Source organism: Pezoporus wallicus, unplaced genomic scaffold (assembly GCF_028554395.1).
Source record: "Pezoporus wallicus isolate ANWC-B61680 ecotype Strahan unplaced genomic scaffold, APGP_CSIRO_Pwel_v1 contig_7506, whole genome shotgun sequence".
NCBI classification, from domain to species: domain Eukaryota; kingdom Metazoa; phylum Chordata; class Aves; order Psittaciformes; family Psittacidae; genus Pezoporus; species Pezoporus wallicus.
The window spans coordinates 1,960,112-1,986,930 of record NW_026637546.1 but is presented as its reverse complement, the minus strand read 5'-3'; the positions used below and the strand labels follow the sequence as shown (position 1 = coordinate 1,986,930).

Below are 26,819 nucleotides of genomic sequence, written 5' to 3'. Positions count from 1 at the left end.
GAAAGCAAAACTTAGCTAACTCTACTACTTTTTTCTTCAACCAAGTTAGAACTAGATCATGGTATCTGATGGAATAAGTCACACTGATTAAGATGATTTGAAACCCTATTTTGAACTCTTAGAAAAACATTTGTTGCACAGTCTTTATTAGTAAATTCCCATGAGGGATCATCTACAGAATCTCGTTCTCCTGTTGCACTATATACAGTTAGAAAGTGTGACCTGCATTCCATTAAATACGAAAGAGACATGTATCTGTAATATTTATAAAAACTATCATTATTAGAAGCGGGACATATAATACTATCACAGTATGAATTATGTCAGATACCACTTACAGAACAGTTATTTAAGTTTTACAGCAGCAAGCAAGCTATTTTATACATAACAAATCTATAACATATATTCCTTACAGCAATTCAAGCCTCAGACTGAATTTTAAGTAATGCACGGTTTAAATTCTACAGTATTTGCATGCATCGTATTATCATTCTGGTGGATTTTAAAATGCTCTTTCATAGTCAAGCTTTAACACAGCAAGCATGTGACAATCTTATCCCATGCATAAATTAGTCGTTAGCCACAACATAAAGAATACATGACGGTGCTACTAAAAACTCACAAACCTGATAGGACAAGATTAGTCACATGGTTGGCAATGATTAAGGATTGAGATTTTGTAACCAACTGAAAATATATCTAAAAGTGAGATAGAAGAAAGAAAGAAAGAAAGAGAGTGAAGAAAAATGAATTAAAAAAAAAAGATTGAATAATACACACCAGGGTCTTATAAACTGCTGTAGCATGGGGGCCACCTCTTGAGGACAAACGTAACCAAGACGACCAATTGTTATTGCTAAGGTAACGCAATCACGGTTATACACCACCAAACGCCAACCAAGACATGAGCAAATGAGGGGGGAGGAGAAAAAATAAAGAAAAAACAACAAATAACTCAGAAACAGAAACCAACAGAATCTGTGTATGATAATAAACATAAGATTTCACCAGTGCTGTTTATTACCACCCCCTGTATAAGAGGCAGCAACATATATGGTATACTCTCCAGGGTAAAAGAAAAATTAAAGAAGTAAATGAGAGAACACCAAAAACACAATTTAAAAACCAAAGGCTTTGTCATGTAAGCGGTCATTCTGTCCTCTTCAGAGTAATCTCTTCCAGTAAATTTACCTAAGTTTTGAAATGTTTATTAAAATGTAATTTTATGGATACTCTTGATAAAAAGGAATTAATCGTTTTCAATTTTAGATTCAAGCATTCTAAATTTTTTTTGTCAATATTTAGAACTCAAATTTTAATAGGTTTACTTTATAAGTAAAGATACATTTATAAATACTTTTGCATGGAAAATACTGTGGTCTAGAAAATGCTTAATAGATGAAACACTTCTCAAAGAGCATGAAATATTTGTCTTCTTAACATTGTAATTATAAACAATATCATAAATCCTCTGATTTAAAGTGGTTGCTAACTCACAGCAACTGACTGCAAGAAAAACTGATTCTTTAATCCAAGTATTTCTCCTGTTCACAAAAGGCTTCCTCACAGAAGCTGTGTTAGAATCAGACTTCTGATACCAAGGCATAAAGATACATGAAAAGCAAAATTGCTTCATTACATGATTAGGTAGGTCTGTCCTTTGTTCTGAGGGACAGACTGAAGGAAAATATCATCATGCAAATGTGTTTTAATGGTGTTTGCTCAACTCACAAAAGATTAATCTTTAGAAAAAGGAGAGGGTGGGGAATAATGTATCAGGATCACTTGAAGCAAAATACATGAATAATACTAAAATCCAGCAGATTTATATGAAGCAGAGAAAGGAAACCTATGTTCAAGGGACATACTATGCAACACTCTAATTAACAGGCATTTGTGAACAGTTTCATGAAACATGCAATAAAGCAGATGATGCTTTCTCCAACAAAAGTTTGGTGTAGGATATACTAGCAGTTTGAAATATATTCACTTCATGTCATCTGCAGCTCACTGGCAATGTACTTTTTTGTCCTGATGTTACTCAATTTCAATATGCAGTGTCTAAAATCTTCAGCACTTATAACTTACAAAACTGCACTTGAAGTGCTACTTCCAAATGAAAATATATTTTTAAGTTTTATCTGTAAATTCTCACAGCTACGGTCTGTACAAGAAACAGTAATCTCTGTGAAAGCTCAACTTTTTTGTATGTACTGTTTATTTTCTACGCAATTACTTTTATTTAAGGTCGTTTAATGCTTCCGTGGAAGTGTTTTCATAGCTCACTGCATAGGAAGCTAAAGCAGAAAACAGTGATATTCTTACACATACTAGTGGCACACAGCACAATACCCCACAACAAACTTATAATAAATACACCACACTCAACATTTATTTGCAGTTATGCACCCACATTTAAAGTAACTATTCAGAGAATTAAAAAAAAGAAAAAAAAAAAAAGAAAAAAATGTCAGTGTTTGGATGCTTCCAAAAATTTTCTAACAATGATGGAAGCAAACATTTAAGTACTGGATGCCTCTCTGTTACAGGTGTTACACATCCATTAGTGTGGAGTAAGGGTGTCTGGGCAGAGGCATGAGGAAAGAGAATTTTTATTGCTATACTATTCCATGGTGTATTTCACAACAAGTAGGTGTATGCTTCAAAATTATCTTCGCAAGAAGTAGTACCTATAATATGCCAGACAACTAGGTAATTTTTTACTTTAAGTTCACCTTCCATGCCAAATGGGGGAAGGGAACAGGAACAGAGAAACTGCAGCATTTAAGTTTAGAGAATAACAGAGGAACAATATGCATTGAAAAATCTCTCTCCAATTAATCCCTTGTTTAGCTCAAAAAATACAACTGTACCACTGTATTTGCATAATTTTAGATCTTGTCAGGTGCAATGACTAAGCCATACTTTCCTTACAAGACAATTAGTTTTCAAACAGAGGGGGTGGGAGGGGAGAGTCTCAATTAGTAAAATAGTAAAACAGAAACATAATTATTAATAAAGTTTTGCTAAAGTATGGAAGGTGCTCCTTATACCAGAACATGCCCTCTATAAATGCAAAAGAAACAAGCCTCAGAAATTTCAATTCAGTAAGGCATTTGAGGATTGATTTGGAAGGCAAAGCTATGGTCCAGAACAGAAAACATGCATGCCATTATTGGAATTCTTTTCAGGAATTTGTTAAGTGACCAGATAGTAGAAGGTTTACAGAATCTTAGTTATGTTGTAAAACTGCCATCACAGATCTAGATTTTTTTAACTTTATCTTATTAAAAAGTACATTTTTTTGTAAATTCAGAAAGTTCATTATTTGTTTTATATATGCCAATTATGTTTGTTTCAGAAACTAGACATATATATACAGTACACATGTAAGGACATGCATATATTAAAATCAGTGTGAACTAAGTCTTTAAGTGTTACTGCATACATCTGTCAATTCAATACATAAATAAAACTGGAAGAATACTTAAACAGATAAATAAATATTGTAAAAGTGAGAAAGCACTTAGGAATCTAGATATATGATAGTTTTCTTCAAGACTGAGACTTGTAAGAACTTCTGCAAAACAGAGTTGCTTTTGCTTATAAAAGCCAAATACATAGCAACAGAATCAGTCCTGGTGTGGTTGCCCTATGCAGTTTTTAAAATAATTATAAAAAATATCTAGTTCTCTTCACCATGTATGGATCAGTTTTTGGGTACCTGTGTTCTCTAACAACGTCTTTGGTGTGTTGGGTCTGTTAATTATTTCTACAAGCTGGTGCAACACCATTGGAATATAAGGCTGCATCTCTATACCTGAAACAACCAAAGAAAAAAGAATATTCAGAAGAAAATGAGCTTTAATATACATAATCTAAATAGACTGGGTACTTACTAAACTGGAACTAACTGAAGTTACTAAAAAGGAACAAGACTCTTGGATTTTATTTAAATTTTTACATGAGAGTATCACAGTGCTCCCCACCTCCCAAATCATGCTAAATGTGCAGAGATTCAAGGAAAAAAACATCTTACCCATCTGTATGGAGATTTCTCCAATTGCCCAGGTGGCATTGTTACACACAGAAATGAATTCAGGGTTTAGGTTGGTTCCCAAAATTGGCATGAAATCAGCTAGAAAGAGCAACATTTTAAAATCTCACCACACAATACAATTATCTTGTCCCATTACTGTAAGATCATGGGGCGGGGGAGGAGGGGGAAGAGAAGTTTTTTAAAGAAATAGTGTAAGCCTATTTAAATGCTTGGAAAGTGTTACACATGAATTTACAAGAGCTATACTTCTGCTATATGTCAGATTAACCTGAATTTTAGAATCTAAGCAGATCAATGCAGATCTTTCCAAATTCTGTTTTAAAAATGTTTCTAATAGGCTTTATGTAACTCTAGAAACCTTTATTCTCCCCTTCCTTTGCTTGGGTAGGGGGAGTGAGGGTAAGAGGGGAGAAGAAAAAAAAGCTACAAGTACTTGCAAATTGATAGTATAGTTGAACAACCCTCAAATCACCTGGATAGCTATGGACACAGCTATGCTTGGGGGAAAAAAAAAAAAGCTGAGGAGGCAATCACATTTTTGATTAAATTTGAAGAAAAAATTAGTTACAATGATAGATTATAGCACCAGCCAAATGAATTCTAAATGCCAAGCTTATCCAAGCATTCACTTGGCAAGTTAAGTTTATCTCAAGAGTATCTGTGGGTAAAGCCAGCAAACATCACGGAAGTGTGTAACTGATGTTACTTCCTTACTGCAATTAAAGCAAAAAAAAAAACATCTAAAACCTTTCTTCACGCAAAGTTTTCTAGTTTATGTATATAATTTTATATAACAGTATATTCTAGTAGAACAAAAAAAGCTGTAAATTCAAGAATTTATCAAAGCAAGCAACTATACTAATTGGAATATATCTGTTTTGCTGTATTCCAGCACAACAGGCAGTTTGTTACATCATAAAAATCAAGGACAAAATTAACTTTTGCACTGTCTACAAAAATAAGAACATTTATTTTAAGCACACAATTTGAAAGACAGAAGACTAGATACTGTTCCTGATGAAGGAAAATGGAAACTTACATCATGAAAAGGCAACCCACAGCTTAACAATAGCTAAACCAGCCTCTTATCAGTTCGTAAGACAATTATTTAATATGTAAATGAAACATACCAATGCAAGGCTTAACATGCTGAAAACACGCCTTTGTCAGATCACCTAACAATGCAAAAGAACTCTGCCGTACCTCTGGCATTTTATCCTAAAGAGAAGAACAAAAAAAGTAACAATTCTAGGAGTGTTTCTGTCTCTCTTAAGAAAGAAAATCCTTAGATCAAACAGGTTACTCATCTCACCTGCATGCATTGGTACATTAGCGTCAGGATATTACTACGAGCCACTAGCTGTTCAATGTTGCCTCCAAGTCCTTCAGCTAAACCACTGAGCAAATCAAGGGCCACGATCATGAAATCTTTATCTGGAGCCTCATATTGGTCTGGCTGAGCATTGTGCAACTGCAACAAATAAGTACACATTTTCAACATATTAGATTTTTCTCAGGGGTATGCATAAAAAAAAGTTTCAGAACTGCAGCGTCATTTACATATTCAATAGTTACGCTACAGATTTCTCTGCAAACCCTAGCTTTATATAGTTAATACACTGGTTTAAGGAGATAAAATGCAAGCACTGGAATAGCAATAGAAAAATACCATGGCTTGTGCAAGTGTCTTCTGCACCAGATTTACACAACGCTGGTACACAGGTTCACAGTATGGAAGAAAGCCAGATTGCAAGGCAGTAGCAACTGACGACAGGCACTGGAATTAACAAAAAAGACAGAAAACAGTCACTACCTTTCCCCACATTCCTGAAGTGCCTTTTACTTGGAAGCGGTAAATTAAAATATATTAGTATTTTAAGTATACCCACATGTAACTGATTAAGTAAACACAACCTAGACAGGCAGTACCTGTTAGCTGAGCCAAGGCAACTATCAGCAAGTTGTTACTCTCTTCTCTGTATGCCAGTTGAGAAAATTTCTCAGCAGCATCATCTTCTTAGACGTAGCCAATATAGTGCATACAACACCAGTTACGACAATTCTGCCAGCATTTATATTAAGCTTCAGTATCTTGAGTATGTACAAGCCCTAACATTACCTAAGAGTTATGAAATTAATTTTTCTAGAGATGCTTTCTTGTTTCAGACTTGAAAAGTACAGAGAATAGACTACATGATCTGGTTCATACCTTCAGCTTGCCTGACAATAGTTTTAATGGAGGGATGAAGGGAGAGCAAGGAGAGAGAAGACAAGAATAAAAGGATAGAACATTTTTTCCTCTCAAAGAATCCCATCAAACACTCCAGAATGGCAGAAAAAAAAAAACCACAAAAAAAAACCCCAAACAACAAACCAAACCAAAAACAATAAAAACCTAAAAGACTTCCTCTAAACCTAAGACAATTTCTCAGGCACAAAATTTTCCTCCTACAGTCAGAATACTTCCTCCATAATAGGAAATACCTAGCACTCTCAACTTTTATAGTCTTACTTCATAGTAGGAGTATGTATAGTAGGAAGTATAGTTCTTAAGATAAGTTGATTAAAAAATATCCCAATTCTAACATTTACCTCTAATAAAGGGAAGAGATCTTTATCCTCATCCTTCAGCATGTTCCACTTCTGGATTAATGGAGGCATTAGCATCTGAATATATTCCTGTTTAGGATGAAAATACACCAACTGCTGAAACACTTCACTGCATACTATTTTATTTCAAAGCTAGAAAATTATGTATTATGAACTTATATTCTACTTTTTCAGCAAAAAGACCCTGTTATAATGTAATTCAATCATTGTTGCAATATGCATATATAGTTCAATATTCGAATTTACCATTTGTGTTCTAAGATTTACTGCTGCAGTATGTAAGTCCCTTTGCAGAGTGAATCTGCTCCTCCAGGTTTGGGGTTCCAGTCTAGCTGCCTGAGTTGTTATAAATCTGTACGATTGCCTCAGGGACTATGGAAAATGTTTTTACTAGCCATGCAGTCTGGCTGTGCATCTGCCACCTGCTTTTCTCAACTATTTCCCACTGCCCTGATGCTACAGCTCCACCCCCACTAGTTCCTGAAACCACTCCATCCAGCAACTAACTACCCACGAAGAAAGTAATTTCCTATCCCTCCAGAAGTATGCACGTACTCATTCTGTATAACTGCTGCATGTTGCATCTTCCCTGTCACTGCACAGCGAGAGTCACAAGGACATTGAGCATGGCATCCCTATCATGCTGCTACTCCCAGAAGGTATCTAAAGAGCCAACATGCTACCAGCTAATGCTGTGTCCGAAGATACAAAATTCTGTGTGACTGAAGTCTCATCATCACCAGGAGCTTCCATTTAGCTTCCTCCTGGTACTGTTAAATGTTAAGATGGCTAGGGCCAAAGAGATTGAAAAAGAGGTCTTCTGATGGTGTGGGATTTTCACTTGCAAGTAAAATGCTATGGAAACAGCTTAAAAACTTTTATTCTAGTGTGTCTATGTCATATGAAGCGCTACAGAGAAATAAATTTCAATCACCATCATAAGTTGCACACATGTGACATGTATGCATATTCCATTAGTTAATATATGTGTACTAAAAAAAAATATCCCACTATATTTGCCTGTGTGTTTTCTGTCCTTTGTCCAAAGGACTCTGTTTTGATATATAAAATGTGTGTCTCCCTGATAAAACAATTTCTACTGACAGTGTGCTCCAATACATTAGAAAGAGACACACGGGGTAGCTTAGTTATGTTTAAAAGTGGTCACTGAAACAGTGTGGTCATTAGAAATTAAAACATACATTCTGCCAATTTCTCTGAAGTCCCATTTCACATCTATATTGAGATACTATCTATTCTGAGCTGAAAAACTTCGAGCATGAGAAAAAAAAAATCGAATCACAGTAAGAAACATGTTTCACAAGCCACCACCACACTGAATCATGTATTCAAAATGGCAAATGTTTGTGTATATGCAGTCTACCTAATTTACCCATACATATTTAGTGTTACTGAAACCTACACAGAAATAATAGTGTTTCTGTTTTATAGCATGTAAATCATGCTTCAAAAAACACTGAACCAGTTTTTCAATTATGAGGAGTGCTTCTACAGAATATAAGGTATACTCACTGGTTTATTTAGATGATGTCCTACAGAATCTGCTAGAGTTCCTATAGCATCATAAAGAATGAGCAGGTTTTTATGCTGGTATTTACTAAATGCGAAGACCAAAGTGTCAAGTATATATGCAAGATAAGGAACAAGCTCTGTACAAGCCTCCTCTTCTAGAGTAGCAAAGGCACTGAGGAACAGAAAAAAAAAACCAGGTCAGTTACTATTCTGGAAAAAACAAACTAAGACAACCCCAAAATGCCCCAACCTACCCACTTTTGTTTAAACATAAAACTGTATTTAGTCCTTAAATTCATCCCAAATGTTTTCAGATTGGTGTTACTGAGATAACCTTGATCTATTTTGACTGAACATGTAAGATTTAGCTCATACTGTAATGAACAAAATTAAAATATACTACCATAAAACCTGGTGTGTATATGCATGAAACCCCCACCAAAAAATATTACTGTACACAAGTTTCAGTATACTAACTGAAATAGTAGGAACCATTAGAAAATCTGTTCACTTCAGTTAAAAACAGCCCACTCTCTTTATGCTGTAACTGCATATAGAAGCCCTAGTGCTGTTATGCCAGTAGACTGCCAACATCAGCCTGTACTTTCAGGAGTTCACACAGACAAAATGTTATGGGGAAAAAAAAAGTCACAAAAACCAGATACATAAAGAAATGGAAAACTAAAAGCAAAGACAGAGGACGAACACTTTTAGCCAGCCTTGGTCAAAGCACACACCACGGCATCATGGAAAAACATTTCAAGTTTTCTGTCAAGTGTCTGAACAACAGCATTAAGAAAACCCACCCAAAGCAAACAAAAAAAAGCCCCCACACTGGACATGCTGCTTTAGAAAAACAGTAGAGAAAGGAAAAAATTATGAGCTATTGAAGATTTACTGGCCTAGCTTGTGTCAACAAGATTATTATTAGCCTGTCTCTGCACTAAAAATGCATGCATCACCACATGAAGCAAACAATCCCCTACTAGCATGCTACCAAATACAGAAATGCTTTTTTCTTAACACAATGCAATGGTAAACACTAAGTAGCTAGCATTCTTATTTATCTGTTAGTCTATTGTGTTATTATGAATTATTTTTTCAGAAAGGCATACAACATGTGCAGAAAAACATGTTTCAATAAAATATCTTTTTGGGTGTCACCAACTAAAGGCGCAGGGAGCAGTTTCTCAACAATACAGAAAAGAACATTAGACATCTGTTATGATATAGAGGTTAGCGATGGAGAACGCTGAGTATTCTATGACTAATTTTCAATTTGATAGACCCTAACAATCTATGCAACTATTCACTGCAGGAAAGCAGCTTTCTACCCCTCTCCAAGAAAGAACATTGTATTTTCTTGAAATTTAGAAAGCTAGTAAATGTTTTGACTTGTAACAGCTTTGTATTTTCCTTAAGTGGAGTTTCCCAGACAGTTGATTTTTTTTACTTGCAACAGTAATTTTAATGAATCTCTGCTCTAAACAAAGTATTTCAAAACATGCTATAAATCTGATCTTGAACTTTAAATAAAACCCCAAAACAGGTGTACTGTTGTTTTTATTAATTCCATGAGGTTATTTAAGAACCGCAACACAGCTGTGTTCAACTACATGCATATTTCAACCAAGTTTTGGGTAAGAAAAGTGTTAACAGATTTTGGGGGGAGAAGCTGAATCTGTTAAGTCTTATATCACCATTTTCCTGCTGAAACAGTTTATCATCACTACGAAAAGACAGACTGGAACAGGTGTTAAAGCCTAAGGTATTTGCTAGCCCAATGCTTGAAAAGGTTTAGAGGCAAAAAGGAAAGTGTTTAATATGCAAATCTTACGAAGCATGTTTCATTAAATTCGTTGTATCAGCAGACAAGGGAGATAAGGGAATCTTATCTTCCAGGATCTCCCTTCAAGAGAAAGAGACTATCCCTGGAAATAATCATAAGCCAAATGTTTTGGTAATCCTGAGCTAAATATAAACAAAATCAGTTATCAAATGATAGTATACCATTGTGATCAGTACTGACCTTTTTCGTATGTGTATTAAAAACCACACAGATTTCTGGTCAATGAAATATCATATATTGAAAATAAACAAGTGTCACAAACAGACAATTTCTTTTACTACAATAACTTACTTAGTTTGGTGAGTCTCATACTCTGAAAACAAAAACTGGACAAGAGAAATACTAAATAACTTTTTTTCAAGTTATAACAATGTGGAATAACTTGCGACTACTCCAGGAAATTATGAATTTACTCCGATCTCAAAAAAAAAGAAATGGAGTTGTGCATTGATTGATAAAGGCATTAAAATAGTTTCCAATAAAGAAGAAGTGTCATGGATAGTGCTGTTTGCTTAAGCTTTGGCTTACCTGCAGGCAGCTTCTTGTACTCTCTTGTTGCTATCCAGGATACGCTTTAGCAACTCAGTCATTAATGGCTTCAAGTATGTGTCCGGGGGTTGACTAACTACCCAGTGTGCATAGCGACTAAGAGTCCAGCATGTAATGGAGCGCACAAGAGCCTTTTTGTCGGAGAGGCACTGAATAAGGTGAGGGATCAGCTCTGGAAGATACGGAATCATCCCCTGCATGCAGCCTAGGAGAAAAAAATACAGCTATTGCAGTACCAGAATTAACAAAATGTTTTTTTTCGTTTCCTAGAAGGGACATATTTTCATTCTCTATCATGTAGGAATACAATTTTACAATATACAAAGCCTGCCTAATTTATATTAAGTACTAAAAAGAAACCTTATATAAAAAAAAATAAAATCTCCAATTATTTCAGTCACATTTCTACTTCAGTGCTTCCCCAATCTCCAGAAATTCTGCTTTATTAAATGGAGTATGGCAAGTACACCCAAATAAAATTAGTTTATAAAGGCTGGAGGTCCTTTTCAGTCTACTCAAAATAACCAAGACAACAAGTACAGAAAGACTTGACCTTGACAACAAATCATCACATCATTAAAAAGGATTCCTTAAGAAATTTAATTTTTTTGTTTTCTCCTAATATACAAATATGACTAGCAAGGAAAAACTGCACATTTCTAGTCAGCAAAGTTCTACCTTTCACAACTTAAAACAGTTTTCTATTAAAAAAGAAAACTGTTCATGAGACACTGTGGGAAAAGGATGATAATCCAGGCATGGACCCAAATGTGTTTCTTCAGCTTGCAAAAAGGACAGAGACGCTGAAAATACAGGCAAAAAGCCAAGCAAGAATGAGTAAATACAAAGGAGCAGAAGTCAACATATTTAAATTGGAGAACCATCCACAAAAAGGAGCTCAGAGCAGACATCACAGGAGTGTCTTCTCCATTTCTGAAAACACTTAAATGAAATACAAGGCTCAAATTTATTAAATATTCCTCTTCTAGGAAATCAAGGTAGTATTTCATGACAGACCAATAAATATGTGCTGCAGAGTTGAGAAAGGGAGAAACAAAACAAATTACTTAAGCTATTTTGCCTCCCAAACATGCACAGATTTGAAAATGAAAGTTAAATAACTCCAGTCACCAATTAGTAGATGTAAAGATTAATCAATGAAACCAAGCCAGCTAAGGACATACACTTGTTTGCATACGTAAATTCACCTGTAAGGAACGGATCAAAAATTCAGCAACATGATATGCACTGTTGCCTTACCTTCAGCAATCGCTCCAAGAACAAGGATACCAGATTCTTTAACTACCCATTCAGGATGGAAGAGCAATTCCTTCAAAAGGGGCAAAATGTGTGGCAGAAGTTCATCACGAAATACATTGGCCAGGACATCTAGAGCAGCAGCAGAACACTTCCCTGAGGGGAATTAACAGTGTTAATCTCTGCTTATTACACAAGTAGTTGTAGTTAGGAAATATAATCCCCATTTTAACTTTAAGCTGCCAGCAGAGTCTCAGGGCATTAAAAGATATTTCTATTTCATTACAATACACAGTGATCCACTTATGCTCTGGTGCAAAACCACTGCTCTAAGAAAGCAAGTTTTGCAGCACCTAAATAGCCATTAAAAGGATTTATACACTGGGAATATTAAAATCCTCACTGACAGGAACCACTCCATTATATTGCAACACTACATACAACTACATGATTTCAGGATGGCATAATAAAGTAAAAGGGAAGGTCTGTGACACGAAGGTAGCATACTGGATAAACTAATGAGAAATGGCCTACAAGTACCAGCACTTGATTAAAAATAAAGTGCTCAAAACCAGTCCATGCCTCAAAGTAAAAAAAAGGCAAAATGATTCAACTCTATAGAGACTAAAAGGAATTTGCTGGCCTCTGCTCTGAGCTTTTATACCTTACTCCTCTGCTGCGATACACCAATATGAAGAGAAACACCACAAAATTTGTTTGCAAGTTTTAACCTCAAGTTTTTAGCAAACAAAATCTCAAAAATCAGCAACAACTCTGAATATGAATCAGAAATCCTTACTCTTTCTTTTCTGCTGCATGTTGTCATGTCTAGTAAAAATAACGTGAAGGTATTTTTATAAAGAATGCTCATATAACAATTTATAACACACTTTTTGCTCATTATAACCTCAGTTCCTCTGGATCCAACTGGTCTCATTAGTAAGCAATGATACTAATTGTCAGGCTGCACTGATGCTTCCTCTCTGTTCAAACTGAAAGTCAAATATAGAACACCAGATAAGAAGTAGGGCACACAATTCTGATTTTCAGCTAATCCAAATTTCCTCAAGTCTAGATAACATATGTTAATACAGATTCTTAACTGTTCTGCTCTTTCTCTTTCAGGCCCCCATTCCTGATAAACTTCAGCTTCCTTACTACCTTAATCAAAACTGTGGACCACAGGGCACCCTCTGTCATTTTTCAGAAAACATGTGTTTAATTCTGCAATCTCTACATATAGCAGTGACCAGAACAGCATTATGAATATAAAACAACACTATTTTTAAAAAGAGGCTTTATAGAACCAAGCTTATCAGTATTAATTTTAATAATAATAGCATATGATCTCAAAATTCATAAGCTTTAAGGTACATTAACCTTTTGTGAAAACTCAGGACCTTGGAATGAAAAAAGTTGTGTGGATGTATCTGAATCTCAAAACATTATTCCACAGTAAGACTGCTTGCAAAATGAATTTGTCAGATTTGTCAGAATTTCACTATTTTCTACCACTGAGCTTAAAAATCAGTTTGTGGTGTTTTCTTTCCTTATCATAATGGTCTATTGGCCTGAAGGTCCTAATGACCTGCACACAGGTCAACTGTGGTTTCCTCACACCTATCTCCTGTAATAACTAAGATAACTGTATCTCTTTTCATAACTAATGTACTATAGTCTGGTCAGAAGCAAACTCCTCACATAGAATAGAACTACTAGTAATGGCTGTCAGTGGTGTAGCATGTTCACATGGAAAAAAACTGCAACAAACAACAAAGGCACAAACAAAACACCCCACAAAAACCACAAAACAAAACACACAAACTGATTTTAGAGGGAAGAATGAAATAAACAGAAGCATTATTAAGCCCCCTACAGCTATCAGTGTGTAAAGGGTTGGGTTTTGTTTTTTTTTAATTGACATTAAACAGGTGATACATGGTTTTCGTTATCTTGTAGAAATAAAATTTTAAGTCCAAAAGTTCTGTTGAACTGCATCCCATAAATGTTTGTTGCTCGATCTGCCATATTCAAAATAAGAAATAAGCTTACAGATGGCTAACTTTTGCCAGTTACATAGTCAAGACTCCCCCTCCATATTCCATACTCTCAATATTCCTACAAAGTCCTCTTTTTACTGTGGTCCTCTTATTACATAAATAGTTGTGTTTTGAAACATTTTACACATTACTTTGACATACTTAAATTCCAGTCAGAAATAGTATCATCATCATCAAGTTCATCGTCATCATCATCATCATCTTCAATACCATCTTCTTCATGTTGCTGAGCCACTGTCCGTGAACGATGAAAACGAGGTCTAATGTCCTGTTCACTATCTGGAATAGCTTCGTCTTCTTCAACATCCCCCTGTCACCAAAATGTTTTATCAGATAAACTACTCCAACTATATTGGCCAAGGAAGCTAAAAACGTAGTTTTAGTTCAAGATTTTGTAAGCATATAAAAGATTCACATCCCACTTGTGCTGCCCAGCTAACTAAATTGTTCCATTGTTCCTCCATTCTGCTGCCACATTAAGCAGAAATGACAGGAACACAGAAGCAAGAAAGGTAAACTCACACTCAAAGTATATATCTTTTTAAGAAATTACTCTTGATGGAATAAACTAGAAAGACAGTAATAAGGAAATGCTGGTACACAGATATATTCTAAAAAGTAGCAGTGGAAAAAGCTGTGTATTCAATCTAAAAGGCATTAGAACTAATTATGAACTGTTTTTTAGGCTGCACTGTTGCAGTAGTTCATGGGTAATATTCTGCCTAAACTGGATGGAAGGGAGTAAGGCAAAGGAGGAAAGCTTGCAGATTATTTTGCGACAAACATGACAGCAGTTGTGTTTAGTGTTGAAACAGCACACCTTGCCCCTGAAAGCTAATTCTCCATTGAATAGATGGGAGGGCAGATCTGCCCATTCTGGTCTGAATCATTCTGACTTGTAGGTCGGAAGCTAACCAGATATTCTTACACAGTGAAAGAAGTTGATGCTCACCTTCAACAAAATAATATCAATCTCTGAATATTTCATACCATTTACCAGCACAGGTATCAGCCTACAAAGAAATATTGATATATGTCAAAATAATACATAAAAAAGCAAGCCAGTTTTCAGTTACCTGGACTGTAATCTTGGCTGTAACCTTCATCCCCAAAATAATAAACCCCCCAACAACTTAACCTGATAACCAAAGCTAGTACCTAAACCAAGCTCCATAAGGCTCACGGATACTTTGTAACTGAAAGTGTTAACTGCAAATAACAGATTTTTAAGCAGAGGGAGCCAGATGGCATAACTGAGTTTTAAATAAATTAAAAACCAGATATTCTTCCATATGATTAATTTATTCTGAAACACCTTTAATAAATTAAGTCTACAAGTTTTCAGTAAGAATTCAAACTCCCATAATATGCATGACAAATAAGTTGGCTCTCACAAATAATGCTCATCATTTTATTTACTTGTGGTTGAAGACTCTACCTTACTTTCATCTTAAAATGGAATACTAACTACATGAAGCCCTCCTATCTTTCTGTCATTACCTCAGTAAGACAAGTCTCCAACATTGCAGAGATCTTGATTGATCTACATTAAAATTTACTTCATTATTAAATTGATTATGGCTATGTACGGCTGTAGAGATGTATAGAGAGTATATACTTCACATCAAACCACGTTCTCCACTAAAAATATGTCTTAGAAGCCAAATCAAGCTGATAATGACCATGGACTGACCCAGCCCCACTGACAGACTCAATTTCTCTATATTCTGCAGCTGAGAAGTATTGTTTTCAAAGGTACTAGGCCAGCAGTAATATTCATGCATTGCAATGGCACGTTACCTTCTAAATTTTGAATGAAGGAATAGTAAGTATACGTATCAACAATTCATTGTCATTTCTGCAGCATACTTCATGAAGTATGCAGGAGCTACATATTTCATAAAAAAAGCCTATAGGAGCTAAATGGATAAAAAGATATTAGCTGAAAAGATATTAGATACTACATGTGTGGGTTTTTAGAAGATCATGTTCCACTTTCAATTGAACATTTAAAAAAAAAAAAAAGATTATCATCAAGTACTGATAAACTTTTATCACTCCCGAGTTAAACGGGATTCACCAACAAGTAAGGTGCTTTGCACAAACATGACATTGCAAGGTTATGAGAGAAGTGTCATGTTACTCTTATGTACTTGTTCTTCTAGAAATTTAAAAGCTTAAAAAAATTAGTATGATGCTTCACAGTGTCGATATTCATGTGGGCCAAGACAGGTTTAATACCAGTAGTTAATAAACTACTGTTATTCTCAGTATAAACATGACGTGTATTGAGATGTGGGCAGTCACTCAATTGTGCTACCCTTCTTTTGTCTTTTGAGCTACAAGAGTAGGAAATAAGTAAAACCATTCTATAATTTAAAATTATTTCTCATAGCATCAGTTCTCCTGTTTTCAACTCCTATTCCTCCACTGCTACAACAGGTGTTTTTAATCTCAGTTATCAACTTTCTAATTGCTTATGAAAACCAAAAATTTGCTGATTGTTTACATCTCAAATATGGATATTCATTCCCATTTAAAGACCTACATTTTGAGGCATTTTTTGAAACTTACATGACTATCAGGCTGCAGAAGTAAAACGCTTCTTCAAGTTTAAATTGCAGTAGCAACTGATATAAAATTGATTCCTAAATCCAATGATGTCATTATATTCTTTATAAAACAGGGAACATTCTTTACACGGCTCTGCACATAGAAGCATTGCCCAGAGATGGCTACCTCAGTGGTAGTCAAGACAACATGCTCACAGCATACCAGATATGACAGGTAATGGCATGTAAAGATTTTTGTTTAAGTGCACATTAGCACATTTTTGCATCCATGTGAAGCCTGTTAAGCTTCATGTAAAGCACCACAGTGATACAACTTGAACTGCTTCTGGAAGTCACTGTGTCTGAAATCCTCCACAGTCCTTTCGGTGAACTCTGTGCTACAGTCATTTTTATTAGGCACAGGAAATAGCTACAAGAAAATTCTTCTAAGCATACCACAAGCTAGATTCAGTCTTTGTAAGACCAACCAGGAACGAGTCAACTGAAGTTTCAAGATTACTATTTCAAAATAAAAAGGAGTTATAATTCTTAATACTTACTTAGTAAGATGCCGACATAATACCTCTTTACAAATTGGCTGTTCAGCCAAAGTCAGCCAAAACTCACAAGCCTCCAAAGCCACATTTTCATCTTGGTCCTGGGTCCTCTGAAGCATGTACTACACAATATAAAAATGTATTACGTGTATAAGATAGAAGTTTCAAGTGTCCAGAAGTTACCAACATTGCAAATTATGGTCACAAAACCAGACTATTTCTCTGGGGTGAGAGGAAGAAACAGACATGAAAGAGTACTTAAGACTACTGTGAGAATAAGCTAAGAGACTTCTTTATTAATACTAGATGTTCAGATTCTAAATTTCTCCATTGCTTAAGTGAGAACATAATTACCAAGAAACTGAAGAGACCTAGTATAATAAACAGCGTATTTTTTTTTTACTGCCCCTTTGCAGTTTTGAATCAAAAGGTACAAATATATCCTTAGTAAGATGGAAATATTTTTATTTACAGTACCATAAAGAAACTTCCCTTCCAAATCTTGATTACTTGACCGGATGACAATGTTGGGGGGAGAAGGAAGTGTCAAATTTTCAAGCATGACTACAATTCATAGACTCGATATCAAATCTTTAAGCCTGCTACTAAAATCCAGTCCTCCTTCAATCAAAAATAATCAAATACCTGCATAAAGAAAAAGCTAAGTGGACTGCTGCTACAACAGTTAGACACAGCTACCAAAACATTCCATGCCAGCCCTTATTTCTGATACAACTGATTCTCCTGTTCATTTTAGAAAACCTCATGGAAGTCCATGGAGCTACATTTCCTTGCACATGGATCTAGAGCAAAAGAAATCCTTCTTCAGTTGATTCAAAATACCATTTATTCTCAAAACTAAATAAAACAGAGGAACCTTTAATATCACTATTTATTTCAAGGATGCAAAACTTGCCAAGAACAGCACCCCATCCTACAGAATTGCACCATACCTTGAGCTTTTCCTGAAGAGTCACTATTGTGACTATGAACTCATAGAAACAGAAATACTGCTCTGTTCTGTGTTGCCAACAGACTGTATCTCAGTAAAGCTGAAGAATGTCCTACTCACTGCAAGCAAGGTTTCCTTAATGCACGTGGGCATTTTCCCCAAAGGGCTTGAAAATCCACTATTTTGTTGTAGATTTGTTATTCATCAAGAAGACGGAATGACGAAATGTAGACTGTTTAACAATGCCCCTCACACTGTCATTTCCTCTTTAAGTATCTATTATAAGTATCAGACTATATACTCCTTGAAGTTAAGATAGTGGTAGACTGAAAAGGCTAGTTGTACTCAGGGATGTAAGATAGCTGTATACACAGCCTGAAAACCAAGGACAAAGAAGAGCGGCCCTAGTAACAAAGCCCACTGTAGGGAGGATATTAAATTTTTTTTTTTTATTTTTAATATTGTAATGCCAAATTTTAGTAAGTACTTTTAATGAAAAATTTCTACTACTTTAGGCTATGCAAATAGTTGCTTTAGCACAATAAATTACAAACACCATACAGGAAGACTAGACAGCAGGCCAAGGCTGTGAAGGGTCACCTCAGTTTTACGCATCTCTAATGCCTGTGTATAGGAGCAGAAAAACATTATCACCTTCTTTGTGTTGTCTGGACATATTCTTTATGGAATTCGACACTGGGTTATGACCCACTTGTCCACATGAAATCTACATGAGAAACATTATGATCTTAGAAGTATTTCTGGTCTGGCAAGTAGCATATGTTAAACACTACCTAGAAACTGCCAGTATTTCACAGAAATTTGGAAATTACTCACATCTTGAACAGCTGAGCAGACAAAAAAACAGAGCTGACTGGTCCGCTGGTAGACAAGTCTGCACTAGTCTAGAATGGTAAAGGAACTATCAAACTACATTAACCTCTACAACTGAATGCTCAAAGAGTATCTCAGCTATATAAAATAATAAGCCTTATCCTGTAATGATCAACACATCTGCAAAAAGTGACAGCTTCAATGTGTAAAATACCACAGTATCAGCACAGGTACTGGACTTTTAACATGATCTTGTAAATTAGGGTTCAGCAGTGTCTGGCTGCTCTAGAGTATAACTGATCCTAGCCATTTCGGGATCAATAAAGGAAGAATATACAACTGTTGTATGCACTGCCTGTCAAATACTGTGTTGAGTTGGCAATTAGCTAAAAAGAAAGTTTTGCAATCCCAGTCTTGAAGGAAAATTGAAGAGTAGACAACTGCAAGCGTAACATAATAGTTCTGATGAATGCTTTTTATCTGTTACTATTCATGCAACCCCAGACATTTTTTTTTCAGCATGCAATCTGGGAAATAAGACTCACCTCAACTATACTAATCATATGAGGAAGCAGACGATCCATTCGAACTTCCAGCAACATTACCAGAGCACGGCAAACATTTTTGCGTACTTCAGGCTCCTCATCACCAGCCAGTGCAAAAAGATTCTGTTGGGAAGTAGTACCAGTTGAAAAGTCTCAGTTCATCAAACTGAAGTATACAAAAATGTACTTCTGTACTCTTTGACCCCACATCTCGGAATACCATTTTACTTCTTAAAGACATATGGTTTAGCAAATGAACTCTTCAGACTCTCAATGTGTATTGTACACATAACCAAAACACTATATAATGTTAACACTGGCAAAAGAACAGTGGTTTGGGTTTTTTTTTCTCTTAAGCATAAATGAAGTTTTGAGACTAGAAAGCTCCATCAGTACATAAGAGGAGAAATCAAATACTCTAGGTAACCCAAAGTACCACCCTTCTAATCCATGTTCAGTAGCAGTATTCAGAGGAACACAGGACTCAGTGACATGATAATCCTTGTACTGACTGCACCTTCCACGCCAGCTAAGTGCCGTTACTTTTACACCTTTCTGCAGCAAAAGTTTACTCTAGTCATGGAGAGGAAGCATCTTTCAAAATACTATTTTTTGGGCTTGGAGCGTGCTTAGACTAATCAATTCTGAGCAGAACCACACAGAATGAGCTTCAATCCATGAGGACTGAAACTAAGAATAGGCAACCAGAAATGGGGAGTTTGGGGATAGAGGTGGTTGTAAAACATAATTCAAAACACTCAGACCCCAAACCAAGAATGCACACCCACCTCAATAAAAGAATCTATGTGCAACATAAGAGCTTGAGTTCTGCTGATGATAAATTGATTGACGCATGCAACAGCATGAGATCTACAAATGGAACAGTTAAAATACACATTTTAAATGAGTTAAAAACATTTTCTAAACTGTACATAGATATCAGAAACATTAGGAAGCAAATTACAATGTCCAGTCATCATCAAGAGGGAGCAAATCTGCACATAGTATTACTAAGCAAAATTACTAAGCCAGTTATAAGTTTAGTAGTCTAATTAAACCAACTCTAGTTTAGTTAATAATACTTATACTCTGACATATCTAATGAATATTTTAAAATAAAGTCTTCAGTAAATAAAAACTAAAGCAGGACGTTTGGCATATTTATTTCAAGCAGCACGCAAGGATGCTCTTTTTGAATATTTTATGATTATTGATCTTCTCAGATACTAACAATTCCATACAAACCAACTTGGTCAAATTTTTAAAAGCCCTTCTTTGTTGTCAAGTATCCAATTGCTTTTGCAATATTTTTAATATTTAGTGGGACCAGTAAGTGTCAACAATGTATCTGTAGCTTAGAACACAGACATACTTGTAGTAGGATACAATAAAACACTTGTGGTAGAAGCATATGAAAAATTTAAACACTGGTTCTGCTCCATTTCATGCAAAGCCATTACTTCCAGGCCTTTCTTATTCTCAGACACAGAGAAGTCAAATTCCATAAGTAAACGCACAAGGCTTTACCTGTAAAAGCCTTTGAAGTTTCGTTAAATTATTTTTACTAAAGTAACTTCGAATTTCTACTCTGTTCAGACATTTTTCATAAAACATTGTTCAGAAGTTGCCCTGACAGATCTAAAGTATTTTACTGACACTAGTAACAGTTTTCATACGTCAGCACTATACTGAAAAAAGGCTGCAGGTCAGCAAGTAGCTTGCTTTAAACCTGAAACCGGTTTAATAGTTTCAAAGATACAAACATCACAGCACAGGAAAAAAGTGAAAAACTGTATAGTGTGATAAAGAAAAAAGTACGTTTTAATCCATCTCTCCTAGCTCCAGCAAAGTACTAAATTCGTATTTCCACAAGAGCAAGATACTGCTTTTTTACATACTTTTCTTAGTGTGCACCTATTTCAGGTGAGTTTCTAAATCTTGTTTGAATCTTATGATATATTACAAGTTATACTCCCTCCTCTTTGTCTTTACCAGCTACTACTATTGGTGATAAAGAATTGCCACCTTCAAGTTGCAGCATCTTTCAATGTAATTTTCAAACGAGTTAAAAATTCGTTTCACAGAATCATAGAATGGTTGAGGTCGGAAGGCACCTCTGGGGGTCATCTGGTTCAATTCCTCTGCTCAAGCAAGGCCAACTACAGCCAGCTGCCCATGTCCAGATGGCTTTTGAGTATCCTCAAGGATGGAGACTTCACCACTCCTCCGGGCAACCCATTCCATTGCTCAGTCACCCTCACAGGCAAAAAAAAATGTTTCCTGATGTTCAGAGGGAACCTCCTGTGTTTCTGTTTGTGCCCATTGCCTCTGGTCCTTTAAGTGGGCATCACTGAAAAGAGCCTGGCCATGCCTTTTTTTTTTGTGCCCTCTCTCCAGATTTTTACATACATTGATAAGCTCTCCCAGCCCCAGGTCTCTCAGTCTCTCCTCACAGGAGAGATGCACCAGTCCCTTCATCATCTACATGGCCCTTTCCTAGACTCTGTCCAGTATGTCCATGTCTCTTTTGCACTGGACAGCACAGAAATGGAAACAATACTGGCCTCACCTGGAAGATGAGGGGAAGGATCACCTCCTTTAACCAGCTGGTAACACTCCAGCACAGGAAACCATCAGCCTTCTTTGTGGCAGGGGTACACTGTTGCCTCATTTTAGGGTAAGACCTACCGTTCTTTCTAATGAATATTAGCAAAAAACATTTAACTCTGGAATTTTCACTCTATCCAATACTTCTTTTACTTTGGAGAGATTAATACAGGTTTACAGTGAAAAGATGATGAACCTTTTTAATTTGATTCAGCTGAAAGATAAAGAGCTTTCCAAACTTTGGTGCAGTTAAACCAGATTTTTTTTCCTGCAATATCCCAGAAACTACAATCAGCAAAAGAATTTTGACTCTCCTACTGCTGAAGTCATTACTAAATGAATACAAAATTGTTCATTCTGAACAGAAGGCTAAGTTCTAACCACAGCACTACATTTTTCCTAATAATATGCTATCATAGCTTAAGCCCAGGTGTTCCTGCCCATGGCAGGGGGGTTGGAACTTGATGACCTTAAGGTCCTTTCCCGCCCTAACTATTCTATGATTCTATGAACTACGCAGCTGCTTGCTCACTGTCCCTAGCAGCAGCACAGGAAGGAGAATTGGAAAAAGGTAAAAAAAATGGGTTGAGAAGAGTTTAATAACTGAAATTAAGTAAAATGTAAATAATAGGCAATAAAGAGAGAGAACAGAATAACCATTCTCAAAAAAAAACCTAGTGATGCACAGTACAACTGCTCACCACGCACTGACTAATGCCCAGCCCGTCCCAGAGCAGCGTTCAGCTCCTTCCAGCTAACTCCCCCCCCCAGTTTATACACTGAACATAATATTCAATGGCATGGAACACCCTTTTGGCTAGTTCAGGTCAGGTGTCCTGTTTCCGCTCTCCCTCCTGGCTTCATATGCACCTCCTCACTGGCAGAACTGAAAAGCTCTTGAACTAGAGCATTACTTAGCGACGACTAAAAAATCAGTGTGTTATCAGCACTGTCCTCAGACTAAAGCCAAAACACAGTATTGCACTATCTGCTAGGAAGAAAATCAGTACATATGCAAAAACTTACAAGAAACAGTTTGATTTTCAAAGTCATAGGCTAATTGTACATTTGGAAAAAATGTATAAAGAGGTGAGACTGTTCATTAACTAAGCAGATAAACACTGAAATTACTAGTGCATGGAATCTCTGGATCTCTGCAGCACCATTTAAGAAAAACTATTCATGTTTTAAACAGATCTACAAATAGCAACCTTGCTGCTCATGTAAATAAAAGTTACATAAATAAAAAGGTAACTGTAGTACAACACCTAAACCTACCTTATTTTTGGACTGCTGTGCTTGAAGAACTGCAAGAACTTAGGTATCATGATATTGAGTGGTCGGTCCAATACATCACTATCTAAGATTTCAGCAGAATCTTCACATATCTTCTGAAGAGCACCAAAAGCACCCTATTAAAAAAAAACAAACAACAAAAAACCAATACAAAACATCAAACAAACCAAACTAAAAACTTTTTCACATCTGATCAAAGCCAGATTTCAGGCTTTGCACACAACAGGTAATTTCAGCATAACACAATAAACATAGCTATTTAACACAATAAATGCACCTAACTAAATACAGAATTGGAACATCACAGAATCATAGAGTGGTTAGGGTTGAAAGGACCTTAAGATCATACAGTTCCATGGGCAGGGATGCCTCACACTGACCATGTCGCCCAAGGCTCTGTCCAGCCTCGCCTTGAACACCGCCAGGGATGGAGCATTCGCAACTTCTTTGGGCAACCCGTGCCAGTGCCTCACCACCCTCACAGTAACAAACTGCTTCCTTATATCTAACCTGAGCTTTCCCTGTTTATGTTTAAAACTATTACCCCTTGTCCTGTTGCTACAGTCCCTGATGAAGAGTCCCTCTCCAGCATCCTTGTAGGCCCCCTTCAGATACTGGAAAGCTGCTATGAGGTCTCCACGCAGCTTTCTCTTCTGCAGGCTGAACAGCCCCAACTTTCTCAGCCTGTCCTTTAATATCCTTAAAGGGTTTTTATTTAAGCACTTTATACCAACATCTGTAAACTCTCAAGCTGAGTGAGTCACTAATGGATAAGTGGCAATTTTAATTTTAGCATTCAGTGATCATCTATTCAATCGTATTTTTAAAAATGCTTAAAAGCTGGTTCTTATTTGAGAAATAAATGTTCAGATGCCAAAGTATCCCTTTAATACATAAATAATTGTATGCCATTTATGGTTTGTTATGGGGCAGAGCTTTGGATATGATGGTCAATTTAAGATCCACTTTCAAGTGGTTGGTTGTTGTTTTTCTTTTTCTTGAGAAAACAGCACTAAACCTCCACATAACAGCATTGCATCCTGGACCATTATCCTACCTCTGAGCATTATTTTATACCAAATGCTTCACACACTCTCATGGACACAGTATCAAGCAATTAAAGTCATGTTATCGCAGATACTTGTAGATCAGACAAGGCCTTTTTTCTCATCATAGTTTAAAACAGTTAAATTGGTATTTTTAAATTTCCTTCATACACACTGAACAATAGTTTATTTCACCCCGATACAGCTTTTCCAGATTAAGTTACAAAACAAATGAACACTACTTTCATGTAAGAGAATTCAGGGTTAGCTTTATGAGAGGGATGATGCCTAAAAGATTAAACATCACAAAGTGGTAACTTCAGGACACTTCTCAGCTGAGATGCCATTACTACCCATCTGCAGTCTTATTCTCCTTTATGCAAAGTAAACTAATTTGTTTGAATGAACAGTAAAAACATGGAATTCAAGCCAAAGTATCAAATTTGAGCCACTGTTCTCTGAGGAGAACATATGGGCATGTAAACACAAAGAGAAAATAATCAAATTCAGATTATAATCTGTTTTTGATAAATCTCCTTACCTCACAGGTATTGTAATCTTCAGAATCCAACAGACCACAAAGCTTTGGTAAGAGTTCAGGCCAATTCTGTAGTTCTCCTTTTGAGGCAATGGTTGTTATCAGAATGCCTAGAGGAATCAGATGGATGAGGGAAATGAGATTTCACATACCTCCACGTGTTTCATACCAGTTTTTCTCATTTTTCTCCTCTCAAAGATCTAAAGAGTTGAGAACTTTCTTGTTTTGTGAAGAAATGGCAAGCATAAAAAGAATTACACTTAATTACATTTAATTAGTTTTTGAAGGGCTTTGAAACACAAAGGTGGGTTGCTCCTTCCTGCTACCATGAAGGGCTCAGATGTGTAAAATCAAGTAGAGTCACCCCAGTTAAGAAGATAATCATACTCAAACACTGCAGGGCAGCTTTGGCACTGAATTTAACAAACACTATAAAAAACTTGACCTTCAGTAAATACAGAGTATCCACCTCAAGTCACCACTTATTATGGTACAAAAGCATGAATGTGCAAATATGTCATTCAATAAATTAACCACACAGCAGTAAGTTATGTGATCACAGCTTTACTGTGTTTACACAAAACATTAAGGAGATATTCTAAGACCGAGATACCTACTAACAGCTTACACACTATGGCAGGTCATCCAGTGATCAGCTGTAACGATTGGCTGGTTGAGATCCAGCAAACAGGTCAGTCCAAAGAGTCACAAATAGTTTCCAGCACATACAGAAATCCCAGGAAAAACTAATTAGGTCATAGGAACAGGGAAAGCTACTTATAAACTAGGACTGACTTTGTATGAGTCCATTTTGCCTCAAGACAAAATGAAACAGGTAGAATAACCCGTTATGCTACTGACAGTTACTTCTAGTAGACGATATGAATACAAAAAACTTGATAGTACTACAACTAGTAATCTCCCAAGTGACAAGTGATGGAAAAAAAATTCCCAAACTTTTTCATTGATAAATCACAACACACAATTTTTCCTTGCAATAAAATGTTAAAAATCTTGTTAAGTACACAAGAATACTGGACAACATTACAGAGCAAAGGGCATTCTGGCTAAGACACATAGTAACTAAAAGATACTTTGCATCATGTTTCCTTTGATGCAATAGGCTGGAGAACCCACACAGACAAAAGGCAAAAATGAAGACAGAGGTAAAACACAATTTTACAGCTCCAGAAGTAGTATCCATTTTCATAACTGCAACTGAAAAGATTTCCAAAAGCCTAAGGAGACCTATAGAGTCATAAAGACTGCATTTCTCCTGAATATTATGGTCCTACAATGCATTAATACAAAACATTTATTTTACTGTTGCTGAATCTTAATGATAAACTTCTTAAAAAGTAATTTCAATTTTTTAGATTAAACTGAACTTCACAAGAACAAAATAAATGCATTTTCTTGCCCCCTAGTCAAACTACTTAAATTGCAAAAATATCTCCCCAACTGAAATCTGGCGGATTTGTTTGAAAAATGAATTCCTGGAACTCTTTTGTACTGACATGTGACACAAGCTGAAAGACTCAAAGGAGCAGGTAGTTTTGGAAAAGAGTTGAAGATTTTTTCAAAGTCCTAGAGGTGGTTTCAGAGGATGACAAATGGTCTGGATATACTTGTAATCATATGTGAGCTTTCACAGCCAAAGGGAAGACTATCTGAAAACTACTTTAAGTGTTCTTCCAAAAGGCAATATGACAGCAACATGATAACTCGGGAGAAAATACTTCCAGACGAATAGGCAAGAAGCATCTTGAGGCCACTGCCCTTTGCAGAAGAGATATATGCAGTCCAGATCACATACATGTGGGACTTGGCTCTGACATCTTTTATGATGTCTCAGAAAATCTTAAGTTTCACCTTCTGTTCAAAACGGCCAACCAAAAAAGGATGACCGTGGTCGCACAGACCGTGTATTAGGGGCTAAGCACACCTCAATGTCAGCCACGAATGCCCCCTTTC

At 36.1% G+C, this 26,819-nt stretch overlaps 1 protein-coding gene across 2 annotated transcripts in view; it reads right to left on the bottom strand.

The window, feature by feature from the left end:
- Nucleotides 1-26,819, bottom strand: part of TNPO1 (transportin 1) — a 74,445-nt gene that overhangs the window by 6,850 nt on the left and 40,776 nt on the right. Inside the window, exons 6-22 of one of the 2 annotated variants that reach the window (XM_057406115.1) lie at nt 24,849-24,955; nt 23,244-23,377; nt 20,147-20,228; nt 19,359-19,481; nt 17,031-17,149; nt 14,871-14,931; nt 14,060-14,228; nt 11,862-12,014; nt 10,581-10,806; nt 8,204-8,375; nt 6,653-6,739; nt 5,730-5,837; nt 5,373-5,531; nt 5,191-5,278; nt 4,040-4,138; nt 3,725-3,820; nt 781-856 (exon numbers count right to left, since the gene is read on the bottom strand). In XM_057406115.1, coding sequence (XP_057262098.1) covers nt 781-856; nt 3,725-3,820; nt 4,040-4,138; nt 5,191-5,278; nt 5,373-5,531; nt 5,730-5,837; nt 6,653-6,739; nt 8,204-8,375; nt 10,581-10,806; nt 11,862-12,014; nt 14,060-14,228; nt 14,871-14,931; nt 17,031-17,149; nt 19,359-19,481; nt 20,147-20,228; nt 23,244-23,377; nt 24,849-24,955 — 2,059 coding nt within the window. The remainder of the gene's footprint in view (nt 1-780; nt 857-3,724; nt 3,821-4,039; nt 4,139-5,190; nt 5,279-5,372; nt 5,532-5,729; nt 5,838-6,652; nt 6,740-8,203; nt 8,376-10,580; nt 10,807-11,861; nt 12,015-14,059; nt 14,229-14,870; nt 14,932-17,030; nt 17,150-19,358; nt 19,482-20,146; nt 20,229-23,243; nt 23,378-24,848; nt 24,956-26,819) is intronic. The other variant, XR_008971789.1, reaches the window with a different exon arrangement.